General features: G+C 46.4%; 1 protein-coding gene across 3 annotated transcripts in view; it reads right to left on the reverse strand.

Annotated features, from left to right (window-relative positions):
- The window catches only part of bma (SCY1-like protein bma), a 426,844-nt gene that overhangs the window by 17,732 nt on the left and 383,667 nt on the right, over nucleotides 1-25,445 (reverse strand). For 2 of the 3 annotated variants that reach the window (XM_072284464.1, XM_050175166.3), the window contains exons 16-22: nucleotides 17,029-17,161; nucleotides 15,289-15,407; nucleotides 14,320-14,423; nucleotides 12,758-12,811; nucleotides 8,637-8,767; nucleotides 6,808-7,025; nucleotides 5,120-5,266 (exon numbers count right to left, since the gene is read on the reverse strand). In XM_072284464.1, the coding sequence (XP_072140565.1) occupies nucleotides 5,120-5,266; nucleotides 6,808-7,025; nucleotides 8,637-8,767; nucleotides 12,758-12,811; nucleotides 14,320-14,423; nucleotides 15,289-15,407; nucleotides 17,029-17,161 (906 nt within the window). The remainder of the gene's footprint in view (nucleotides 1-5,119; nucleotides 5,267-6,807; nucleotides 7,026-8,636; nucleotides 8,768-12,757; nucleotides 12,812-14,319; nucleotides 14,424-15,288; nucleotides 15,408-17,028; nucleotides 17,162-25,445) is intronic. The other variant, XM_072284465.1, reaches the window with a different exon arrangement.

Genomic DNA, 25,445 nt, shown 5'->3' on the forward strand with positions numbered 1-25,445 from the left:
CACTGGTCGCAAGAACGTGACCCCTTTAATTGCGTTTGCGGAGTGCCAGGAGACCTGCTGTCATTTCGTTTCATCAGGATCATTGTTTACTCTGTATAACAGGCCACGCGGCAGTAACAACTGATTAGGACACATTCGTACAACACAGGCACATATAAAGTATTTCTGTTTTCTTTCGTGCAAAAGTACTCGTATAATTTGGATGATTTCTTTCTTAGAAGTTGGCTATATACAAGCTAGCTGACTGTTGTGGTCGAGACAATTTTAAAGATTAGGGCCCATCCCGTTATACTGAAGAAATTGGCCTATTTTCTAGGCAAAACAGGCAATTCAGTCTACCTTGTTACATGGCTGTAGGCCTCCGCAACAGGAATGAGCAATTAACACAGGGAAGCGACAAAATGAAAAGATCAATAAAGTCTCTGCTGCACTTTCTACCTCGTCACAAATTCTTGCAATCATGGCTGAATTTCTCATTTTGCTACAATTACACGTAATTTATATTTCTCTCTGTTGCAGTTCTGAAGATTCAGACATTTCTTTTTCTACGTCATTTCACTTCTTAACACAGGACCAGTCCCAACAGCGGTTATGTGTTATGGGTGTCGCATGAACAGCCTCGGTGTCGTTACAGGGGCAGTTGTATTCGGAGTTTTTTTTTTTCCATGCAAAGCAGGCCTGATCTCGAGTAATATGGCTGCACCCGCGAGCATCAGTGCAGACGACACTTCCTTCAGATTAACGACGTTCTCGGAAATTCATTTTGGTGCGCTTCATTCGAGAATTTCGTCTCCCCATTCGGGAGCAGACGACATTTTGCGCGAACACGTGACGGACGTTTGGAGAAGTCAGGTGCGAGCGGTGCGATGCGAGAAACGTGAGGTACGCGTAAGTGCCCGGCTGTGCGAGGAGAGAACAGTGTTCGGACTTCAGCAGCAACATATAGCAACACCGAGGGCAAGGACAACGACAGAGAATGCATAAAGCCTCTTACAATGCCCGAACAAAGATTCTAAATGGGTTGCCGCTAACAGCACAAAAGCAAGCGTTCAAGCGTGCTTTCACCCCAGAAAACATTGTGATCCCAGCGACTCAATAGACACGTGCAGAGCAACACGCTCAAAAAATATTATTCAACTGAACTTCGTATCACAAGTCAGTATAGTGCTAGCTTAACATGTGCTATAACGGCTATAACGCTTTTGATAAGCAACAAGGTAGCTTTCCCGCAGTGCACATTTGCTAAGCTTGGTGGTCCTCAAACCGTTCAAGTTTTACCCATGTGCGCCGTTCGGTTCATTTTATACGAACAGTGTACGATTGTGGCACTCAAAAGTGGTTTACAATGCAGTAAGCAACATGTGATGAACCTAGTGATTGGCATTGTCACCATGTTTTGGTGATCGAGCGAACGGGGAAAGCCAATTTAACAGTTTAAAAAAAGGTTATATTCCTACAGAGGGGAGGCAGGGATCATACTGTAGTTCATTTGCAATAAAAATTGCGATGTTGGACTGAATTTCCTGTTAACGTATGAAGTGCCTTGACCAATGCCCGAGGACGGAAGAGATATTAAGATTTAGGGCTTGAAGTAAAACTCTTTTACGATTTGTTCATTGCAACAATTTGTCGCGTTTGTTATAGATCTTGGGAATTGAATTCATCAAAATGTTGCGACGGACCCTCAAGAGAAACAAAAGATGTTAAAGTAACTGTGATTAGGCAGCAATAAAAGCTGCAGAACGTTCTTTACGTTACCGGTACATCGCGCGGCTTGAACACATCAAAACACTTGGGTGACAAGTGTAAAAAGAACACATCTTTTCAGAAACCAAATATTAGACTGTATTCTGTTGCATTAGATTTTTTTGTGCTTCGTTGAGGATATTCTAAGAAATTCTTTTGCATACTTATCCTATTGCTTTTAGATAAATTTTCCAGGCACATTCTTGTGAATCTGTGAGCTATAAACGTCTCTTGAGTACTTGTAAAAATCTGCAACTTGAGTTTCTGATATCACAAAGTCTCTTTTTGACAAACTGTATTATCCCATTTGGCATGCTTGTTGCTTCTTAATTTATACTCTCCAAAAATATCCCAAAAATACTTTTGTGAGCCTTATTTCAACAGGAAAGTTCCATGGGCGAACACGCCTGTAAACTTACACTTGCACATGACAAAAATGTCATTCTGTACATACTTGCTTTCAACTTGCCTAAACATAAAAACTAGGACTGATTTCAGGAATCGCACTTCCTTTACTAGCACATCCAATCGGAGCAGCTTTATCTGATCAAAGAACCAGAACATCTCATAACGGCTATATTCATTGATCCCTTATGATAACATGATATCCTCAATGAAAGTCTATGATTCCATACAGTTACATAACATTACGAACAGGAGCACTTATCCATTTCTTAGGTTACACTCTTTTTTCCTTATTTCAAGGCACATTCTGGGTGAACATCAAGAAATTTGTGAAGTCAAGGCTCTAGTCCCACTAAAGTGGCCATGTCCCAGCCAAAATGAGATGCACAGAACAGCCAGAAAGTGACAAACAGTGTGCAAGGCAGACATGAGCCGAACATGCAGAGAGGATGCAAAGCATGCAGATGACAAAATCATAACACCTCGGCAGGACCCGTCAAAACGCTACGTCACCAACTAGCACGCTACCGCAGGCAACTCGCTGACAACTCACAGGCAAAGTGTAGTTTCAAGGAGTTTCCCGTGCCATTGACTTGAGCTATAAAAAGTTAATATGTCTAAAGGTGAGCCATAGCAGGCTATTTTGCCTACACAGTACCTCCTAAAAGGAAGCTTTAGCTAGGGGCCAACTCCAATGTCGCCTATTCAAATACACGTACAACGCAGAAACACTTTTATGAAACAACCCCGAGACCAACTTGAACGAAACTTGCTGCATTTTAGTGAGAAAGTTACATTCTGCTGACGGTTTCAAGTGGATTTCTTATTGTGGACTAGAGAAGTTTTAGAAAATTGCCAAATAGGCATGGTTAATAAAATACAACCACAACGTTTACAAATGCGTCACTTTTCCAAAAACAGATATTGCTTTTCTGCAAATGCTGCTGTTAGAGCATCTAAAGCGGACAAATTTTATTTGTGAATTTACAGTTTACGTAAATTTGCTACAGTGTTTATGAGTCATTTGCAAAAGTATTACTCACGTAATGATGGTATATTTAACAGCTGTGTATAATACAACATTTTGTCCGCTTTATATGTGTTACGTGCATTTTGCTGAATTGCCATATCTTTTTTCATTGCTGATTTAGAGAACTTTAACGTTACTGTTCTGTTCTTAAAAGTTTATCGATTTTCAACAATTTTAGTAAAAATTCATGGCCGTAATCAGAATTCTGCTTGCAACTGTAAGTGGATATTAATTTGTATTTTTAGACATAAAAACCTCATCATATTCGGCGTCATGGTTGGCGAGAAAACCGTGTTCTCCGTTCTCGTGTATTTTTAGAAAGGGACCACCGAGCTAAAGCTTCCGCCTAAGATAACGTTCAGGCAAGCTTAGTGCAACCATCTTAGGGCACCCTTAAAAGGCAGGTTTTCCTCTCATTTCCCTAATACAGCTTGAACAAACAACGACACAAAGAGACAATAAAGAAAGGAAAAACGACAATCGCGCTTCTCTATATTGTGTGTTCGTGCTGTGTTAGGGAAGTGATTCCGTACCAACTAGCCCAACTCAATGCGAAAAACACGACGACGAAAAAAAGAAGCAGACGACGAAAGCGTTCGGCCTTCTACATAGTTTCTTCGTCTCAGTGTTTTTAGCGCTGTGTTGTTATCGAGCATGGATATATGTCAACAAGCCCAGCTTTCAGTCTTGCCTCTTAAGGTAAAGCCCACCTTAAAGCTACATGTTCGGGTAAGCTTAAGGTAAGCGTGGCGTAATCGTTTCGAAGTAACCTTGAGAGGCAACGTTACATCTAAAGTGACATGAATGAACAAACCTTTATAAAGATAGCACTTGCTGTGCTATCAGCTATTGAAAGCATGGTTTAAGAGCATTGTTTGCAAGGCACTGAGACTAAAAACAATGCACCTCTGCTGGTGGGGCCTCTCGACATTGCGTGTAACATCCCTAAGTACACAGACTACTAACATGTTAGCTGAACATGAGACCCAGTGGAGAAACTACATGCATTTAAAAGAATGGACATGCTGCATAGCGCAATGTAAAATCGTGGCCAGTTAAACTTTTTCGAAACTACAGGGAACTGTGTAAACGTATACACGGACAGCTTGCTTGTTCGCCTGCCTTCACATTGACTGATGACATTCATCAGCCTGAAACTTGTGAAAGCTTGTTTGGAAGTATTGTTCACGCTATCTTACGGCGAAAATTCTCTAGCCCACCTCAAAATTCAAAAAATTTATTACTCTGCGTTCGTTCCGTTACAAAGGAAACCCGTTTGGGTTTATCTTGCGGCACTGTACTACTCTCACCTGGTTGACTTTTTTTTTCATATCTTCTTCACATCTGTGTTACTCTAGTTTTCTGCGGTATAGAAAGAATGTAGTCGTTGAATAGACAATAATTTCTGAGACACACCAACAAACAATTTTTTTTCACTTAGGGAAAAGAACATTCGAAATATGTAGTAGTGCATCCACATGAAATGCCTGAAATCCGAAAGGTTTCTTAAAATAGGTTTTTGTAATTTAAGAACGTGACTTTGTACGTTATTCTTGTCTCCGATTAACTTATCCAGAAAGCTCTTCACGAAAAGTGAAAATTTCTTATAAATTTGCTTTGTTCTACAGGTTTTGGTTTGGACTGGATGGTAAATGCTGACAATCTCCGCAGTAAATATTCGGGAAATGCATCAAGAGCTCCTGGCGGCTCTTTTCTGAGGAAGTAACAAGAGCGGGGTGCGGCTTATCTAGAACCGCGAAGTGGTGAACAGAATGAAGATGTGTCCTGCCGCGATGTTTATCACTTCTACTTGTGTCACAAGTGGTTGGTGGGGAAGACAGGGGAGGCAGTTGGAAAGAAAGGCAGCATTGAACAGCACACAGCGGAGGCGGTGGTACACGACAGCGAGAAGCATTTTTTTGGGGGGAAAGTACGTACAACTCCAGAGCCAATCTGCTGCAGGAAACTGGATGCCTGGTTGGCGGCGTTGGGCAGTCCTGCAGCGCCGCATACTGCAGCAGCGGAGTACCGCCTTACGTTGGCTCTGCTCGAGCTGAAGAAGTCCACGCCCAGGTTGGGGCTCGCCTGTGCCGGAGGGTCAGGCACGCGTTTTAGGACTTTAAGACGAGCCACGTGTGGGTAGCACACAGGCCCTATTAGCATAAATTCTAAAGCGAACGAGTAAAAAGCACAACTTTATTGCGGTGTTCCGTCTCCAAGTTTAACAGTATTTGTGGCAGTGGCGTAATTGGAGATCGCAGGGAGAGGCCTTCGTCCTGGAGTGGACATAAAACTGGCTGATGATGATGATGATGGTGATGAAATTTCCACGCCAAGGGCTAATAACTGTTACGCGCAACTGCGTATACCTGGGACAAGTAGTCCCGACTGTACAGCTTTCGACTCTGAATCATCAACATCATCATATGTGTGTGTGTGTGTTTTCTGCTCCCACAGACATGTTTGAGCGGGTGCCCATCCATTGGCTTTTCCGCAATGCAGATAAATAGTTCCGGTCCCCAAGAGGTAAGTTTCAATTTACAGAAAATCTTAAGGACGGAAGCACATGCATCAGCACTGATAAATCCTTAATAAACCCGCTACCGGGTAGCGTGGGCTTGTTAATGCTTTCTGAGATTTCCTTCTGGAGCTCCAACATTTATAGGCCATTCATGGCGCTTTATTCAAGAATTAACTTTCCCATTAATATATAGAGCCCGTTACATAGCTAGCGAATATATTCGATTTCTTTTATATACAGGTACACTGAAAGGCTGCTGACAATCACTGTTGTATCGTTCCACTTTAAAGCTCCTACTCAGCGGTCCTTAGCCGTGTATATTTACGAAAGAAATTCTCCAGCACATTTACACCTAGCAGATGGTGTCTGATCCTACAGCGAAGTCAGCAACCACAGGACACTGCCGGTATCCGCCAAGGAGAAAAAATCCGCTTCTTGCGTCACCTATGCGCGGTGCTTTGACCGTGGGGCTGCGTGTGAACACATGCCCAAACCTCCACGCCGAAATCAGCGTGTACAAATATTCCCTCTTTCAAGCCACGTTTCTAATACACATGTCTCTGATGTTCAGCGCCGACGAATCAGTGCCCTTGTATTGTGCGTTACTCTGATGAAACGTTCCCATTTTGAATAAAATATTCAGATGCTGGTCAGCCCCCTATGTACAATGCGGTACATTGCTAAAGACAACAGCTGCATACGAATGAACTTCAACCTTTCAGGTACGCGGAAGAACTGGCTGACGTGAAATGTAGCACGAAACCTAAATTTACAAATCGGACACGAGGGAGGCAACACGGCGCATGGCTGATCTGCTTGCAAATTTTGGCTGTACGCAGCAGTAATCGTGAACCAGCTAGATTAGACGAAACCGTTGATGATGCGGAACGCTAAACTAGTATTCACTGCTAAAAAATCTGTTTTTTACAAGATTTAATGCGAACTGAGATATCTAATCGGCGTTGGACTACTGGTGTTCCCTCTAATACTGAGCTGCACTGTTCGTGTAACGTACATTTGTCATCGTGAACCAACTCGTAGCCCCGTCATTTTAACGTCTTCCGTTTCCCACTGGAACGCAAGGTAGTGGGCGAAGTGAGCCTACCATCTTGGGCGAACTGAAGAATCCCGAAAAACGCGAGTCCTGCGTCCCGACACTGGAATGCCTGCGAACGGGGAGGCCCCCCGGGGTATAGCTGACGGTGCCCTCGGGCGAACAGGGGGCCACCAGGATCCTCGGGGGCTGGATCGTGTTGTCCGAGTGCCTCCGCCCTGGGAGCGTGGCCTGAACACGCAGCAGGTTCGAGTCTGGCGACGACGAAGCTGCGAGGGGAGGAGGGGCACGGGATGGGGAGGGGGGAGGATGATGACTGAGTCATGCCATTCAGACAGGTTCTCTAGAAGCTCGATACTGTCACGAATCCGCCAGTGGTTTGCAAAGCTTAATAGAGCGCTTCGTTCTGGATAAATGAAAGAAGTTGGTGCAGCGTGGAATAAGGAAGCGAGTGGTGGCGCCGCCTGTCATGGTTAGGGCGAAACATGGCGAGCATCGTGTTCTGATGTAGCAGGGACAGATGGCGTCACTGTCAAGTTGCAGCAACTTTACATTTTTTTTTCTTTTATTTCACGTCGCAGCATACGACGGGCACTTCTAGGCCCATATTCGCAAAAAAAAAAAAAAAAAAGAAACTACTTCAACCGGGCCAAGTCTCGGTTAACCTCCCAGCCTTTCAGTTATCCTTCGCTCGATAACTGTTTCTTTATGCTAGAGCTGTTCACAAGTGCAAGTTCCAACCAAACGTGATGTTAGCCGCCTCATTAGCTGAGGTGACAGGTCAACGGCAAACACGGCTTACAAACGAAAAGCTTACCGAATGAATACTTTCAAACGTGCTGATAACCTGCATGCATCAGAATATCCTTCCTCTGCGTCAAATTTGAGTGCGGCCGTGTACTCGGCTTCCTGGTTGACGCAACTTTCTGCACATTTCATTCTGACCCAAATTATCTAATGAAGCGAGAATTTTGTATTAGGTGTACCTGAATAAACAAATACACGTTACAGCGCGTATGTTTTCTGTCGTCCTTTTTGCCTCTGCACCGATTTTCATTTTCCATTACGCGCTGACACATGCATTTGTCCAAGTTCCAACTAGCCCCCTTGAATGGCAAACAATAAAGGACGGAGAAAATAGAGAAAATATTCTCATTGAAGTTTCTGGCAATGATATTGAAGGTTTTTCTCGTGAAATGACAACAGCTTAAGTTGTAAGCTGCATCTGGTTTTTCATATATATATATATATATATATATATATATATATATATATATATATATATATATATATTCATTAACACCCCTAACGGTGTGAAACATGGCCACAAATTATTTGAAGACCATTTTTTCTTGTGCCGTCGAAGTGAGGTTATGCGCATTAAGCAGCAGGCCCCAAAGATAAAGCACAGATGCCTAACTTCGTCGTGAATGCGACGCACGAGCGTATGTGAAATGCGATGGGCAGCCCTATTTATCCGAGGCACAAAGTCGACAAATTATGTAACTTGCATCGCTGACACCTTTCGGAGAATCGCTCATCTTCATAGTTTTTCTTTTTTTTTGGACGTTGAAAGCAGGGCGTCGAATGCTTCCTGCAAAACGTAATGATTCTCAACAGGACTCGCTGGAACAGAAAGACGACGAGCAAAACCAGAACAAGGTGAAAGCAGGTGCCAACGTTTCGACAAGTGGACTTGTCTTCTTCAAGACGCCTTGAAGAACTCAAGTCCACTTGTCGAAACGTTGGCTCCTGCTTTCACCTTGTTCTCGTTTTGCTCGTCGTCTTGAATTTCCATCTCCCGCCTTCCCCGCGTTTTCCCTGGAACAGGAAGAGAGGAGATACGGAATGCGATTGGGTTCACGTGACGAGGGACCCACCTGAACTGCAGGTCCTGCGGACGACGTCGTCCATGCTGATGGACGTTCGTCGGGACTCGAGGCGGAGTGAAGGTGGGCGGTGTGGGTATCCTGTAGGCTGCTCCATGTTGTAGGGCGTCTGCACGGGCAGCCTGTGGGCGGGTCGCGCGGCACGGTTCTGTCACACGGGTCACACTCGGCAGGGCGGCCTTTTCAAGGTGCGCTGAGCGTGTATCTGCTCATTGTGTTGTATAGGCCAGCTACAGCGGCGCGTAACTTTCAAGCGATGGGGAGGAAGGGGGGGGGGGGAGGTTATTTCTCTACCGTAGAGCTTCTTACAATATTGCCTAAAGGGCCAACTGGCGCTGCGACACTGTTGTTGCCAATCAGTGTTGAAATTTGAGCTTGTTGATGCATCGTCATGAAGGCCTTTCGGTATAGTGGAACTAGCACATGACCACACAGGAAAAACAAGACACACACGCACACACACAGCATTGTATGTGTGTCTTGTTCTTCCTCTGGGTCAATGTACTAGTTAGGCCTCACCGAAAAGAATTCACGACGCCGCTGTTGTGCTCGTGGGAATACAGTGATGTGGTGGGTTGTAGGTTTGACATTGTTCTCGGAGAACGAGGACCGCTCGCAGACGCACCTGGCTAGAGCGCCGGTTCGTTTGTCACAAGGGTTCATTCTCTGCAGAAATAACTTGTGAAGAGGCGCTTTATTCAATACTGAACAAAATTGTTTTTTTTATTCAATCGTGTGCACTTGTGCTTTCACATAAAATTATCTGAAACGTTAAATGTACAATCGGACCCGCTATAGCTGGAGGACAGGCGAAAAAGGTCTGTGCTCACAGTGCGGCAGTTTAAGGCGTTTGTTTTTTGTTTTTATCACTTGCTCGTGCCGTATATCTTGTGAATAAACATCAATGAAAGGCGCAGTAAAGCTGAGTGAAACCTTTTCTGAAGGTTTCGTTTTAAGAACGTTTTACCTGAGCAGCTATGGCAATGTTTTTGGGCCAAGCCACGTTCGGGAAAAAGTCTCGACTACCCATATCTTGGCATTCATGAGGTGGCACAGAGCCATTAGGGAAGCTCAGATAGATGTTGGCGCCATATTTTCCCTCAAGTATTACTTTTAAACCTTCACGTTGTTTACAGAGATGCTGTATTTAAAGAAGGCTCAATGGATTTTTCTCTCCCCACAGTATAACTTATAACTGCAGAAGGCGCATCGAAACAACTGCGGTTGCGTCGCTTCTATGTATCTTTTTGTTTGGCGTCTTTTTATTCGCATTCGCGCAGTCATTTCGTAGAGTATTCATGAAGGAACTGGCCCGTCAAACTGCTCTTCTGAAGTCACGGTATGTCAATGGGCGAAAATATTTCACCCTACCTGCTCGCAAGTGTTACTTCTCGCTGTAAAGTCAACGGCGTATCGTACAAGCTTGTACAACTGATGCATACTCATGGCGGCATAGTAGAATGAAGTGCAATATGAACAGTTATATTTTGCGGGGACAGTAAATACAATATGTGTTTTACCTGCAGAGTGTTTGTTGCCTCCATATTTGCAGTTATTATCACCTTCTAACTGTTAAACCATGCTTGCGAAAAATTATTGTTGTGTTACACATACATCATTATGCAGTGTCAGAAAGCGAACTGAAATTTTCAGAATTAGGAAAAATTGTGGGCCTAATTCTCAAATTTCGCAATTTGAAACGTCGAATGGTGATACACATCAGAATCTTTTTGACTACTTTTCTAATATTTATGTAGTTAACCGGAAGCATGGATCTGAAAACGCTTAGTGCCTTAAGTACCATTGTCGTCGATAGGCGTGCTTACGAAAAATATCTCTAAATGTTTTTTTTTTCTTACGTTCACCACCTGTATTTGAAACGCAGGAGCGTACAGACTCTGAAAGAAAAGCGCTTTCGCTTAGGAAGCAATGAGAGTTCTTAAGAACTGCAGCCGGAAGCAAGCGCGCTATTGGCTAAGCAAATATGCACCAAGATGCAAACATAGTGCGCATATCTATTGCGGCCACAGAAGCACGTGCAAGTCTATGAAATCAGCCCATAGCGTGGGAGCTTTGCGGATGCTTTCGTCTCTTCGCCAAGATGGCACCAAAATGCAAGCGGGTCTAACATGGCCATGCTAAAAGCAACCAACCCCAAAACAACTTTGCGCTCAGTCATTTGAGCAGAGAAGACGCCTCTTACTGAAAACGTAGCTGCGGGTATTTTTTTTTTTTTTTTAACGGAAGCTCAATCCGGAATAAGAACTCGTCTTAAGGTGTATTCTCTCCGTTCCTCGCCAACACTTTGACCCGCAGTGCACGGCTTCGATTGCCACGACGCAAAGTGAACGTTGTCACTGCTAACGTGTCGCCAGAACGTGAATCCTGTCACAGTGCAATGTAATGACAATGCAGGTGGATCGTGTGACGTGATTTCTTTAAGCGCTTGTCAGGAATCAGGGGGTCTACGTGCAATGCATTACCGGATCTGTGCTATGTCGTGCCGTGCTGTGGGTCTAGACGTGGAGGACTCTACCTACGGTGTGTCTGGGCTACGGTGCCGCGTTCATGCCTCGGCTCCGCACAACTCAACAAGATCTGAAATCCTCAAGAAATACATAACCTATACAGGACCGCTCATATGAGCAAGCAAGTTGCACCAACTGCCAACAATTAAACACGAATAGCGAAGATCTAGGCTAATATTGTTCACGTTAGGTATCGAAACCTCCAGAGGGGCAAATGACTAGCTTCCATTATTACATGGTCAATGCTGACCATTTCAATTTTTTTTTCTCCTGATGTCGATCAGCATCTGTTACCTGCGTTCTTTAGGAACGTGTCCTGATTCGATTTCATTTGAGAGCATAGCGGCCACCTGTTTTGTCTTTTACGACTGACTTTTCATTTGTGGAGCACGACAGAAGCGTGACCCAAATCTTGTTTTCTTACGACGCACCAGACACTGACAACTGCATTCTGACCAAAACTGCAGTTAGAAGCACAAATAAAAAAAGAACAGCGGCTGTCATTCATCTACTACTTGCCAGTCGCCTTGTCTGCAATAAAGTGCAAAGGGTGTCATGCAAACGTGATAGGCGTCACTTGGAATCTGTGACGAAAACTTTCGATGCTGCTTTATCTTCTCACGAACGAGGAGAAAGTAAACACGGCGTGCGAGTTTTGATACCGATTGCGAGAGCAGTATTATTCGGGCTTCTGTTTCATAAACAGGAAGGATTGTTTTTTGTTTTATCACAGCACATATCGCACAAAGCCTCTGTCAATAAACGGATACGGGGTTGGAAGCGAAAACTCAGTGATAGACAAAAAAAAGGAAGCTTCATTGTGTTCCCAATTATGAACAGAACTTTCTAAATGAAACTAAATTTGTGAAACCTCGATATCACGAATGGGTGTACCATTTTGCTAATGCTAAATGGAAAGTGGATATCGAGGTACAATCTCCCTGCTTCGCTCACCCTCTTTCTGGTCTTCCATGACCTAGTCAATGTGATGGCAGTGCAGTGTACGCGACTGTCATGGATGACCTCAATGACTTAAGAATCACAATTACTTCAAGCCTGCTACCACGACAACGATTCTGAAAATCAAAGCTCGTCAAGCTTTCGCTCTTGAGAATCCCACTTCGTGATTTCACATTTCCCGTGCCGCACTCCTACCCTTAACAAAATGAGAAAAGCTCGACAATACAAGAAAAAAGAAAATACATTCAACAAGCAATATTAGTTAAATATGAGGGATATGAGTGATAATCAGAGGTATAAGCAAACACTCTGATAAGCTTGCTATCGCAAGTAAAATAAAAAAAAAACGCGCACACACCACTCTCGCAATCGAGGGCAAAACTGGCATCACGTGCTAGTATGCCGATGTGTGGCCCGGTCCTAGGGCACGCCAGTGCGGATCGATGCAAGAGAGAAGCGTTCTACCGCAAACGTCCGGCAGCCCACGTAGCCGCGTATGGGAAAAAGCGCTTTCGTGGGGAGGGCGCGTTCAGGCTACAAAAGCGAGCGTAAGGGGTTCGGGCTGGGCATGGCAAAGCCATCTACTGGACTCTGCGGGCTTCCGCGCTGCTTATCGGTACACACCTATCCGGCGGACTCACGACCCGTTGTTGTTGCGCCTCGTCCGGCGTCGTTGCGCTGTTGTTTGGGAAAAAACAACGGCGTTGCAGCACCTCCTCACCTCTCTCTATCTCTCTCTCCCTCTCTCTCTACCTTCACACTGCAGCTGTTACAAAGTTCAAGAGCGAGTGACTCGATCAAGAACAGTTGCTAACAAAGCGTGTAAGATCACTGATATTTGAGGCAAGTGCACTGAAACAGTTCGTGGACCTTTTTCCACATCGCTGTGACTTCTTTGGGCTTGTAGCGCAGCTCAGAAAGAGCGAAAAAGAGGGTGGAAGGGGTAATGAAAGGGAACGGAGAACAGAGTGACCCAGCCTCCTTTTTTGCTCTTTCTGAGCGGCGCTACAAGTCTGAAGAAGTCATGACATGCCAACTCACCCAAACTGCCACGCTCTTCACATCGCTGTGAGTTCGCTACCCCGCAAAGTTCCACAGATCCCCAAAACTCGGGTCCACATACCCACTTTCGCATTTCCCCTGTCTTTATTACACCTCGATTCTCCCCGTATTGTGGCATAACATTAGCAGTGGGGTATAACACACAATAATAGTTTCTTCAAGTGATCAAGACTAGTGTGGCGCACAGCGTCGGTGGGCAGGTGTTTTCAGTCGTTCAGCTGTCAAAAGCGAAAAGGTGAATCCTATCTCACCTCGGGGAGCCTCTGAGCTTTCAAGTCGGAGTTATTTCTGCGTGTCTCGCGCATAATTGGTAGCGTTGTAGCGGGAGCCAGCTGACGGAAACCAGAGCGTCAACCTCATCTTAAGTTTAAATTAAATTTTGGTATCTTGCGTGCCATAACCACGCTGTGATTACGAGGCACGCCGTAGTTGGGGGACCCCGGAATAATCTCGATCATACGAGGTTGTTTGCCGTGCCTCCAGTTCACGGCACAGGGGTGTTCTTGCATTTCGCCCCCATCGAAATGCAGCCGCCGCGGTCAGGATTCGGTCACACGCCTTCGAGCTTAGGAGCGTACAACCTTATCTTTAAGGAATATGGCCACAACGGAAATACGTAAATATCCCAGTGTAGTACACATAGAAAAAAAAATAATGACCACAGGTGCATTGACAGCCACAGTACGTTTTATCCTGAGCGCTGTGCGCTTGCGATAGGTACGAAACCAGTGGATGAGAGTTTCAGAGTGTCAGCGGATCTCTGCAGGGCCGCTAACTTAAGTAGATGTAGAAAAGGTCCGTTGGAAAGTTTGAAATACAAGGGCCTTATTATGGGCCACTCGTTTGTGCTTCTTTTTTTTCTCGCAACATAAAGAAAAAAGACATTAGATTTAACTTCACACCCAACGGAATGCCTGGCATTAATATGCTCACTCACTATCAGCTTGAACGAAGTCATCAGATCATGTCAGCTGCAAAAGCTACACAGCGCCGGCCTGACGAAATTGTTTGCGTTCCCGTACGTAGTCATCAGAACAATGTCCGGATAATACCATTCACTGTTGCCAACTTCGAATACCTAATATAAGAAAGCAGTGAGAAAATTCGTGAGTATGCATACTCACATGTCCGTCGAAGGTATCGACAGCTTTTCCAACTTGAGCTTGTTTCGCTGGCTTTTGGAGACGTGTTCGAGCATTTCTTGGAGTAACTCTATAAGACTCGTAAACTGAAAATCAGAAAAAGAAGCCAATCTTTAGTTTTAACATCAGGCGAGCACGTAAGAATAGCAAGCGTGTCCAACAGCGTTGTGTTGAAGCGAGTCACACATCCCGTCTCTTTCAGTAGGGAAGAATTCGAAAGCGAGTCGATGCAGGTAACAGAGATTGGGTGTGGTTCTTAACTGGATCTTGCCCGTAAGTGCTTGGTGAAAAAGACTTGGCAGGCAGGCAAGTGCTCACGAATGCTACTTGACGCTAGAACGAACGTGTGTGCCTGTAAACGTGAGTTGGTCCGGATGCAAACTCAACTAACATCTCTTGAGCCATCGTCAACGAGTGCAGGTGAGTGTGAACAAAAATCGGCGTCTGTTAGTATAAATAGCTGCACGCGATACTGCTACTAACAGCGTACGCATTACTAAAAACAAAATACCATCAGGAGCCTTTTGATTCTGCTTCATCTTTATGTACAACTTTTGATTCGGAACTGTTAAATTGCGTAGTACTATTCGGCTCTGGAAAGGCAACCCCCTGCGTACAGCGTTTGAGGAATAGAGTACCTTGGCCTGGTAAGTCTCTAGCCAAAGGTAGCTAAAATAAGTTTACATGACATGACCATAATCATGAACGAAGGCATCACTGCGTTCTGAGCAAGTATTGGCGACAAAGCAAGGCAAATAGCAGAAACGGGCACAAGTCTTTTTGAAATTTAGAATGTGTCCTTTTCTCTAAGTCCAGGCGGCTCGCTTCGGCAAACCTCAATAACATACAAAGAGCTAGCCGTGGTACCGCAGTCAGTACTCGTAAGTCCAGCTTCAACGGTTCTCAATAGCTAATCAGCTGGAAGTACCAAAGAGTGGTGTTGCTTCTGACCTGATCGAGCTTCAGGGCTGGGCTGACTACGACGGGTATCAGGGCTGGCATCACTTTGGTGGCGAGAAGGTTGACCGTTAGTCCGTATCGTTTGTCGCTCAGCATGTGCTTGTAGATCCCTGCGCACACAGCAGGCCCACCACACAGACTCAATCACTGTGCACAGAGGCGGACATCAGGTTGAGCGAGGCTGTCAGCTGTACAACAGTGCAGCACCTTCCCGGCCAAAAATTACCTCCAGACAAATGTCTTTGTCTACGATTTTCATGCGCAACTCGGCACACCAGGCGCACGGACTCCCGTCCCCCCGAAATTTATTTGTTAGATAGAAGGCGGCCAAGCACCCTCTTTTAGTAAAGCAATGAACGGCGCTAGTTGGTGGACGTTCATGATTGCATTGCGTTTAGTGTTACACTGACGAACATAACGAACAAGACGCGTACGTACGTGACGCAAACTACCAGTTTGTTTGGTAGTCTGCGCATCGAAAACAGAAACGGAGCGAGAAATATGGGAGACATTTGCGACAGCAAAATAAAAAAAGAAGTGCGTAAGCACTCCATCCACCATGCTTATCGAAGCTGAGTTTGCCAAGGCCAATGGGTGCAAGTGAACGATGTTTTTCCAGCCCAAAGCATCATCGCGTGTCTTTACCTTGTCATATCTTTCTATATCACCCTTCTTTCTAAACGCCACATCTCCTTGTATATAAGCGTGTTCTTTATCACTATTAAACAAGCTGGTAGTTTGCGCCACGTACGTCCACATCTTGTTCCTTATGTCCGTCAGTGTAGCGCTAAGCGCAATACAATCACGAAAGCACCTTCTTCTCGTTCCGAGTCAAGTGCATGCCCTCCCACGCTGTAAAATAATTTATACCCTAAAAGTGAAAAAGGGTGTAAATGTGTCTATAACTCACACCCTTACGGTGTCCGTTATATACATAACACCTTAAGGGTGTGAGTTATAGACACATTTACACCCTTTTTCACTATTTAGGGTGTAAATTATTTTACAGTGCACGGGAAAGAAATTCCTGGCTGCGCCACTGAAGACGGCACACCTACTGACATGGTGGAGCAAAATAAGCCAACGCGGCTGGCCTTGGATGAAACGGCGCAGTGCCAGTTTGCACCAAATTTTGGGTGCGATCCTGTCCCAGCCGTCACTATCGTCAATTTTGTGGAGAAAAAAAAGGAGTCCAGCGCTTCACACGAGTCAGTCAGTAGAAGCTATTCCAAAGAGTCAGCGCTGCTATGGTACCTATGCGGCTCTCTTCTCGTCATAAACTAAATTACTAGATTTTGTTTATGAGCATCTTCTTCAAATCGGGGTGGCGTCTAATACCCCTAACTTCGTTACTATGACCATTCTGTTGCCACTATTTTGAGCCCTTAAGGTCCGCGTTTGGGTTGGCAAACCATCGAATCTTGGTGCATTCCTTTGCTCTCAACTCTAACATTACTTTCATTCTGCGTCTTCCGTAACTTCAAGGAACCAATCCTATTTCCCCATTTTACTACTAACTAACGCAGATCTCGTTAAACCTTTGAGCTTAACGAGGTCTGCGTTAGTGAGTAGTAAAATGGGGAAATAGGATTGGTCTCTAAATCCGGAGGCTTCGAACAAGCTAACTACGTTCCTACCACCACGCTCTGCAGAGTATACATCCCCGTCGAGGTGTTAACAGAAACGGGATTCGAACTGTCTTGCTGACGGAGTGCGCGTGTGCATACTTACGGACGACCGGCATGAGTATGGCCGGGTCCTGGAGCTTGGCCTTTCCCAACATGGGCAGGACTTCATCCAAGATGTCCGTCTTCTCGAGCTTGTCGATGATCTTTTCGATGCAGGTCAGAGCGTTAGCCTGCACCTACGATGTGGAGAGAGAGAGAGAGAAGAGAGAGAGAGAGGCGTATACGTAGAACGTTGGAGTTGGTGGTACGTACCCACTCGGAAGGGCTGACCGAAAACGGGGTGCACTTTCACCTGTTTAAGAACTGTGTGCATGTTTTAGTGTTCCTTTTTACTCTTTTCTGTGCCTTCGCTTGCTCGCGTGCACAACTTAGCAAATTTTCGTAATATTTGGCTGTTTCCTGTACTTTTCTCACCCTTCTTGTGATTTTAGTTTTGCGTTTCCTGCCTAGAGGAGTAGCCGGCGTCTGTATAAAAGCGACAACCTCTCCTTTAATTTCCAGTCAATAAAAAAAAAAAACAAATGTGAAAGAAATCAAACAAAGGTTGAGAACAGCTAAAAATCAAAAGAAATAGATCTCAGAGAATGAGTTTACGTTAGTGATAGAAAATATGGAAAAAATGTTAAAAATAAAACAAATGGAACTGAACTTCATAGAAAAAGAAATTCAGGGTATTACAATTTATAGTTTAAGTCGCCTTGACTCTATAAAAAATCGTGAACGCAAAGAGCTAACCTTCCCGCCATTGTGCCCAAGGGTCGAGGCACACAAGAACAGCAAATTAGTAACAGTTGTATCTAATTCAAGAAAAATAAGCAGTGTTTACAATGTTATTTCCATTATGACAATCAGTCGTCCACAAGAAGTAAAAAAAAAAAAACACACGCTTTGCGATCTCATCTTCTCTAGAAAAAACAAAAACAAATATATGTGGGTGTCTAACTATAGTCGTGCATAAAATGATTTTAAAGACGGTATGCGACGACTTAATGGGTTCTTCATTTCGGTGCCATTGTTGCTTTCTTGTTTTTCGCCAGTACTTACAAGCCCTACCAACAACTACAAGTTGAGGAAGTTAGAAGCTCAAAGCTCGAGTGTCGGCTACCAGCATCAAGAATACCCGCTTTCATGTCAACAAGTGTGGTTCTTTCAATAACGATTCTCATTACCCGTGAGTCACCGCTTCGTGCCCTTCGGCCCACATCCGCGCTTACGCAATAAAACCCACCTAGGCTCGACGCCTCCGTGAGTTTAATCCTCTGACTAAATTCATTTTCAATCCAGCCCACACACGTGACTTTAAGCGTGCTACGTGTAACCCTTCGAGGCCCCCGTCTTAACGAAAAAGCTGGAGCTCCCGCACTTACAATTGATCTCGCCCCTTGCCGCTCCGTGGAACATCAAACGAACGTGGTGAACCGACGTTATCCTTTCAAGCCATCCCCCCTATCTCCCACCCCTCTTCTGGAGCAACCATTTCGAAACAATTTTCTTACGCAACGGACAGTCGTCGCAGTAGCACGAGAGAGAAAGAGAGAGCGAGAGAGAGAGAGAGAGAGAGAGAGAGAGCGTAACTGTTTCGAACACCTTTTCTCTCGTGTAGCACTTCCACACGCGTATTTTCGCATGGACCGTTGACGTTCCAATTAAGTAAACGCCCATTACGAAAAGCGATTATACCGCCACTCTTTAAGTGACCGCCGATCCATTTTCAACGCTCATCATAACGTACCTCACACGTGAATACTTTATTTTTTTTTAACGCGAACGGGTGAAGCTTAGCCTCGTCCGCAAACGAGTTTCTCGGCGTTGCCCGCCGTATGAACGATTGCATAACATTTCCCTAATCCGCGCAGCCGCTTCCGCGATGTGACACATCGCTCGTTGACTGTAGTTAGGGATTGTACATACTGTTGGATACATGCGTGAAACGTACGGCCACTTGTGGAAGTGAGGGAGACGACGATGGCGGGAAAAAAAAAAAACGGGAACGTGTCTTGCCGGTGGGCAGCTCGGCTTCGCGACTCAAATAAACGCTCCCCGGTACTCGCAACAATATTAGCGAGTTTTAGAATAGGGGCCCCAATGGTTTGGGACCCCCAAAGAGCTTTGCGGGTGTTAGCGCTGGGGCACGCAGGAGCGAAGAGCTTTAGAATAGGGCTTTGCGTATGCGGATAGCGTCTTGCGCTGACACCGTCACTACGGCGTCAAAGAAAAGCTATTACAAATAATTAAGTAAAATATACCATTTTACGATAGGAATACTAATTTTGACTTGCGTGTATTCGCGTTTAATTACAATTTAGAGGTTATTCTGTAAGCAGTAATAGAATTAGTTGCGCTTAGTTTTGAGCAAACCAACTTTACGTGCCTTCACCAGCCAAGCTTAGCAGCGTTGGGCCTACGAACCATAAAATCCACAATCGAAATCGGGATCAGCGGCGTGTAATGAATCAATCTTCATAACACACGCTAGTTGAGAGAAACCGATAACCGCAGTCACTTCTCCTAGCTTGCGAACTTCACGCGTTACCACGAATCGAAGGCAGTCTGCTGCTAGGTTAGAGCTGTTGCTTCGATGGGTGCCGCCATGTTTGCTGACGCAACGCTTTTGGGGCCGCTATTTGGGCTCCCGCTAAATCGGTGAAATAGCGTTCCCAACGCAAAACCCAAACGCAGTTTACGTCTCGCGCATGAGCAGTGGCTTCGACGCTATTTCTTTGGGGCCCCTATTCTAAAACTCTATATTTTCAAAAGTGCGTCCAATTACAAGTGCCGTGAAAATGCCCCCCGTCCCCGTCGATCCACTGTTATTTGCTCCTTAGCCTTTCGCAAAGCGTGTCCAGCGTCAACGAATCCTCAAGATTATTTCATGATATTGGCATCAAGCTGTCCTGCCAAGTTCGCATTTTTTCTCTAGAATGTCCTGATTTATTTTGATAAACACCAGCCAGCTATGAATGGACGCTGCTGGGTATGGTACGGGGAAGTGTTTCAGATATTTGAATTGAGAAAGGTAACATGTAACATTTTGTAGCACATTTAAAACCTAAAAGAAAACGTACACAAAAGCGAGAGATACACATGGGGCCGCGTTCGAATACATTCATTGCAAAGCAATAGCAAGCGATTGATGGATCGCACATAACAAACAGAACGCAAGCAGGAGCCGATAAAAGATCGGTGAAATATGATCGTGCGGCTAACTAGATTTCCCCGCTGCTCGTCATTCTTTCGAGGAAGACACACTATTTCGAGTATGTTTGAACAAAAGACGGCAAGTTAAAATTCCTTCGCCGTGTCGCGCAACGCACTGCAGCATTCCGAATTGAATTTTTCTGCTCCTCATGTATGATTGACAAAGTTGGTGACCTAATTCTGATGACTCAATTTGACAAAGCAAGTCTCTCTTGTTTGCCGCGGGCGGCCATGCAGACTGCTGCCAAGGTTGACGGCTACCAACGCCAGATGGCGCCACCATCCCGCTAACGCGATCACGATGCACGGGCGCCGATATTTCTGTATTACCTGCTTGCCTTTGTCTGTACAAATGCGACGCGAATGAGCATTACTTGCCCATTTATTAACTCGTACTTCTATTTTGGGTACATTTTATTCAAGTTTTGACGAGCACTACCTCGCATCACTCAAACGAAAATCGACAACCTAGTGATGACTGAATACGTCGTAGCTGAATTTATTACCGTTGCCGAGGAACGAAGGCTGAAACGAGGGTTACGTGATGCGGTGTCATGCTCGCGACGAATAGAACGGCTGCCGAGATTTGCCAAGCCTTCGCTTGGGAGATGGGCACGAATATGGAAGTTCTAGTTTCAGAACCGGGCGTCGAATTCAGAGAGCTTTTCTCTTTCGTAATTGCTGCTTGCCAGTCGCCGGCCGCGTTCGGTAGCGATACGCGTTAACAATAGAATGTTTTAGAAACGTTCGGGACCCCAAAGAAATAGCGTCGAAGCCACTGCGCATGCGCGAGACGCAAACTGCGTCAGGGTTTTGCGTTGGGCATGCTATTTCACTGATTTAGCGGGAGTTCGAAAAGGTTTGCGTAAACAAACATGGCGGCACCCATCGAAGCGACGGCTGTAACCTATAGCACCAAACTGGGTTCAATTCGTGGTAAAGCGGGAGACACACGTTCCGATTCGGCGTCCGATCCGGCGTCCGACGCGCCGGAACGGCAGCCGGAATCGAGGTGTTTTGCCGTGCCGAAGCGCCGGATCGGACGTCCGGCGTGCGACAAGCCGGCCAGATTTTCATCGTCCGACGCGTCCGACAACCGCACCGTCGTCTGGCCGCAGCCAATGACAGCGCGGCTGGCATGTGACGTTCCCTCCACGGAGGCGGCGCTGGATGGCCGGTTTCTCGCAGTGTTTTTTTTGTTTTCTTTTCCTTGCCTGCTGCAGTTTGCTTCCGACACGAAATAGTTACCAGTTCAGTAAAATTATCTCGAACGTGTGCCTGTTATGCAAAGCAGCGCCTAGTACACTAGCACTAGGCTACTGGCGAGATCGGGAGCCGCGACGCGAGGGCATTTCGTGGGCAGACATCACACACCGGCCGTCTGAGCGAGGCTGCTCGCTTCGCTTGCACGTTTGCGCTTCGCAACGACTGCGTCGAGTAGACCAATTGATTTAGTTACTGGCTACCTAAGTGTACAGTGTTAATTGTTTTGGCAAACATAAGCGCTCTTCGACGAGCTCGGGTTGGATCGTAAGCGCCGTCGACCGCGGCGTCTGCCTAGCTAGGCCTAGCGGCCCTATCGCTGGCTGTTAGCGGAGTCGTCAGTGGATAACGCGCCGTCGAGAAGTGTTCTGCCACTCGCAGGGGCATAATTTTATTGCCAGTGTTCGCGTAAAGAGAAGCAATGTTGTGCAGAGTTGTTTATATTGCGTTTCTCGACGTGGCTATGAAGTCGAGCTGAGGGGCTGGATCTGGGCGGAGCTTACGCGCCACTCAATCTTTCGGATGCACGCACCGTGTGCCCCGAATCGTCGTATGCCGCATGCCGGAGCATGCGGCGCCGCACGTCGGATCGGACGCCGAATCGTACCGTGTGTCTCCTGCTTAACGCGTGAAGTTCGCAAGCTAGAAGTGATTGCGGTTATCACTTTCTCTCAACTAGCGTGTGTTATGAAGATTGTTTCATAAGACGCCGCTCATTCCGAATTCGATTGTGGATTTTGTGGCTCGTAGGCCTAACAAGACTTAGCGTGACTGGTGAAGGCGCTTAAAGTTGGTTACTGGAAACTAAGCGCAACTAATTGTTTGCTGCTTATAGAATAACCTCTAAACTGTAATTAAACGCGAATACACGAAAGTGAAAATTACTATTCTTATCGTAGAATTGTATATTTTATTTACTTATTTCTAATAGCTTTTGTTGACGTCGTGATGGCGCTGTCAGCGCAAGACGCTATCCTCCGCGAACGCAAAGCCCTATTCTAAAACTCTTCACTCTTTCGTGCCCCAACGCTAAACCCGGAAAGCTCTTTGGGGCCCCTATTCTAAAACACTCTAATATTTGATTTTTTAGAGGTTTAAACTCGCTCATGTCCATGAGTGTGCCGTGAATCTCCTTGGCCCCCGATGCGGTTGCTGCCTTGGCTACGGCATTGCGTTACTGAGCTGGTATTCGCGGGCTGGACCCCGTCCAAGGTTTGCGCATTTCGAAGCGTGCGAAATGAAAAAAGAAAGAAAAGAAAACGCTGGCGTACTTTAATTTAGGTGAGCGTTAAAGAACTGGAGGTGATCAAAATTAATCCAGAGTCCCCCACTATAGTGTGCCTCATAATCAGATCATGGCTTTGGCGAATAAGGATCCAGAATGTAACTTTTAACGTGATGTGATCGCTTATCCTATAGAAGAAAAACGAATTGTAGTGGGTAATATGCCTGTGGCACTGTAGTTGTAGTGGGCGATATGCATGTGGCACTGTGCGGACTGCCACCGCTGCGGCGCGAGACACGAGCTCGGGCTGTTGATGCGAAGCGCTAGGACTCGTGAACTAGAGCTACCTGCGATCCCCCGACGAGCTGCAATAAACCCCATTTCATTTGGTGGAGGTGCGGGGTAACCTGGAAAACTGGAACTCCGAAGCCGGACGCTACCGACTGCTGCGACCATGCCTGACGAAACCACCCAGGAAGATGCACCACAGCCTCCGACGGTCATCGTTTCCGGTGCATTGCGCCAGCGTGATCCTGCCATCTTTAGCGGCACCGATGATCATGACGTGGAGGATTGGTTGTCATCTTACGAAAGGGTGAGCCAGCATAACAAGTGGGACGACGTCACCAAGTTGCACAACGTGCTGTTTACTTAACCGGCGTCGCGAACCTCTGGTTCCGAAACCACGAACACGATTTCACAACGTGGAGCAGATTCAAGACAAGTTTCACAGAAGTGTTCGGGCGCCCCGCTGTGCGCAAGCTTCGCGCAGAACAACGCTTACGGGGGCGCGCGCAACATCACGGTGAAACGTTCACAAGTTACATCGAAGATGTCATTGACCTGTGTAAGCGCGTGAATCCGTCAATGGCGGAACAGGACAAGATAAAACACATTATGAAAGGCATTGATGAGGACGCATTTCAAATGTTGTTAGCGAAGGATCCGCGTACCGTGGCCGAAGTTATCAATTTGTGCCAAAGTTTTGACGAGCTACGGAAACAACGCATCTTAGCTCGGCGCCCACCGCCTACGGAAGACTCATTAGCAGCATTGGTTATTGGCGACAACCACACAACTTTGCTGACGCAAATAAAAGAATTTGTGCGCGAGGAGGTCGCGCGACAGCTCTCGATTTTGCCGACCACGGAGAAGCCTTCTCAATATTTGGCTCCAGCGATCCGACAGATAATTCAAGAGCAAGTGACCGAAGCTCTTCCACCTCCGTGTCAGCCGGCTCCCGTGGCCGCGCCTCTGACGTATGCTGAAGCCGCTGCACGGGCGCCTCGTCTGCCGGGATTCTCTCCTCCGCCTTCAGCGCCTCTCCAGCCGGTGTTCTCTCATCCGCCTTCGCCTCGCCAGCAGGTGGCTCCCTTTTTCAGCGCACAGCAGCAAGGCACAAATCCTTGGCGCACTCCTGACAACCGCCCAATATGCTTTGCCTGTGGTACACCGGGACATGTAGCGCGCTTCTGCCGCCGGCGCTTGCCGGCCTTCGTGGGCACCGCGCGACCACCCAGCTCCGGCTTCCGACCATTCCGTGTGCCTCAGCGACCACCACCGGAAGTCTACGCTGCTGATGACATACCAGCACCGCAGTCACAGTTCTACAATACTCGTCGCTCGCCTTCACCTCGTCGGCGCTCACTCTCACCCATGCGTCGTAGGCCCAGTTCCATTACTACTGAGGCGGAAAACTGATTTCCGCAGTTCCTGAGGCACGAACTGCGTCATCGTCGGAACATCCAAGTCCTCGTTTTTCCCCCGCTAACGTTATTGAAGTGTCTGTTGATGGCGTCAAATGTCTTGCGCTCGTCGATACAGGTGCTGCTGTATCCGTGATTAGTGAGAAACTTTGCCGTAAATTACGGAAAGTGACCATGATGCCTTCGGTACTATTGCTTAGAACTGCCAGTGCACAACAAGTTCAGCCAGTCGCTATGTGCACTGCCAGGGTGCTGATTCGAGACATTTTGTATTCGATTGATTTCTTTGTGCTAACTTGTTGCTCCCACGATGTGATTCTCGGTTGGGATTTTCTGTCGCGCCATCACGCCGTCATTGACTGTGCACGTGCTGAGGTTCAGTTCTCCGTTCTGTGCGATTTGCCATCTCACGACTTTCAAGTTCATGATGTTACCAGGATCTGTGTAGCTTCAGATACTGACCTTCCCCCTCACAGCGCGGTATTTGTCCCTCTTTCATGCGCATCGCTTGCCGAAGCGACGGTCATGTTTTCACCCGCTGCCGTCTTCATTCGCCGCCAGCCCATATTGTTGCCTTTCGCCCTCCTCACGGTTCACCATGGGGCTGCAGAAATACTGATTTCTAACCCAAATTCGTACACTTTGGCTTTGCACTGTGGCGAGACTATTGGTACCATCGAGTCTGAGGACGCTGACGCTATTGTGCATTTCCCCATGGCCGACGACGTCGATACTGCCAACGTAACAGCACTGACGCCCCATGTGTCATCTAACCGAGTCCCACCGGATGTTTTTTGTCGCTCTATTGCCGATGACCTCGAGCCGACGCAACGTGAGCGGCTTATTACTCTTTTAAATTCTTTTCATGTCTCTTTTGACTGCAACCAAGCATCATTAGGCCGTACAAGTACCGTCTCTCACCACATTGACACGGGACATCACGCACCATTACGCCAGCGTCCGTACCGCGTGTCATCCACCGAGCGTCGTGTCATCGCCGAGCAAGTTGAAGACATGCTTGAACGTGGTGTTATCAAGCCATCCTGCAGCCCTTGGTCGTCTCCTGTA

The sequence above is a fragment of the Dermacentor andersoni genome, chromosome 9 (assembly GCF_023375885.2).
Source record: "Dermacentor andersoni chromosome 9, qqDerAnde1_hic_scaffold, whole genome shotgun sequence".
Taxonomy (NCBI): Eukaryota; Metazoa; Arthropoda; class Arachnida; order Ixodida; family Ixodidae; genus Dermacentor; species Dermacentor andersoni.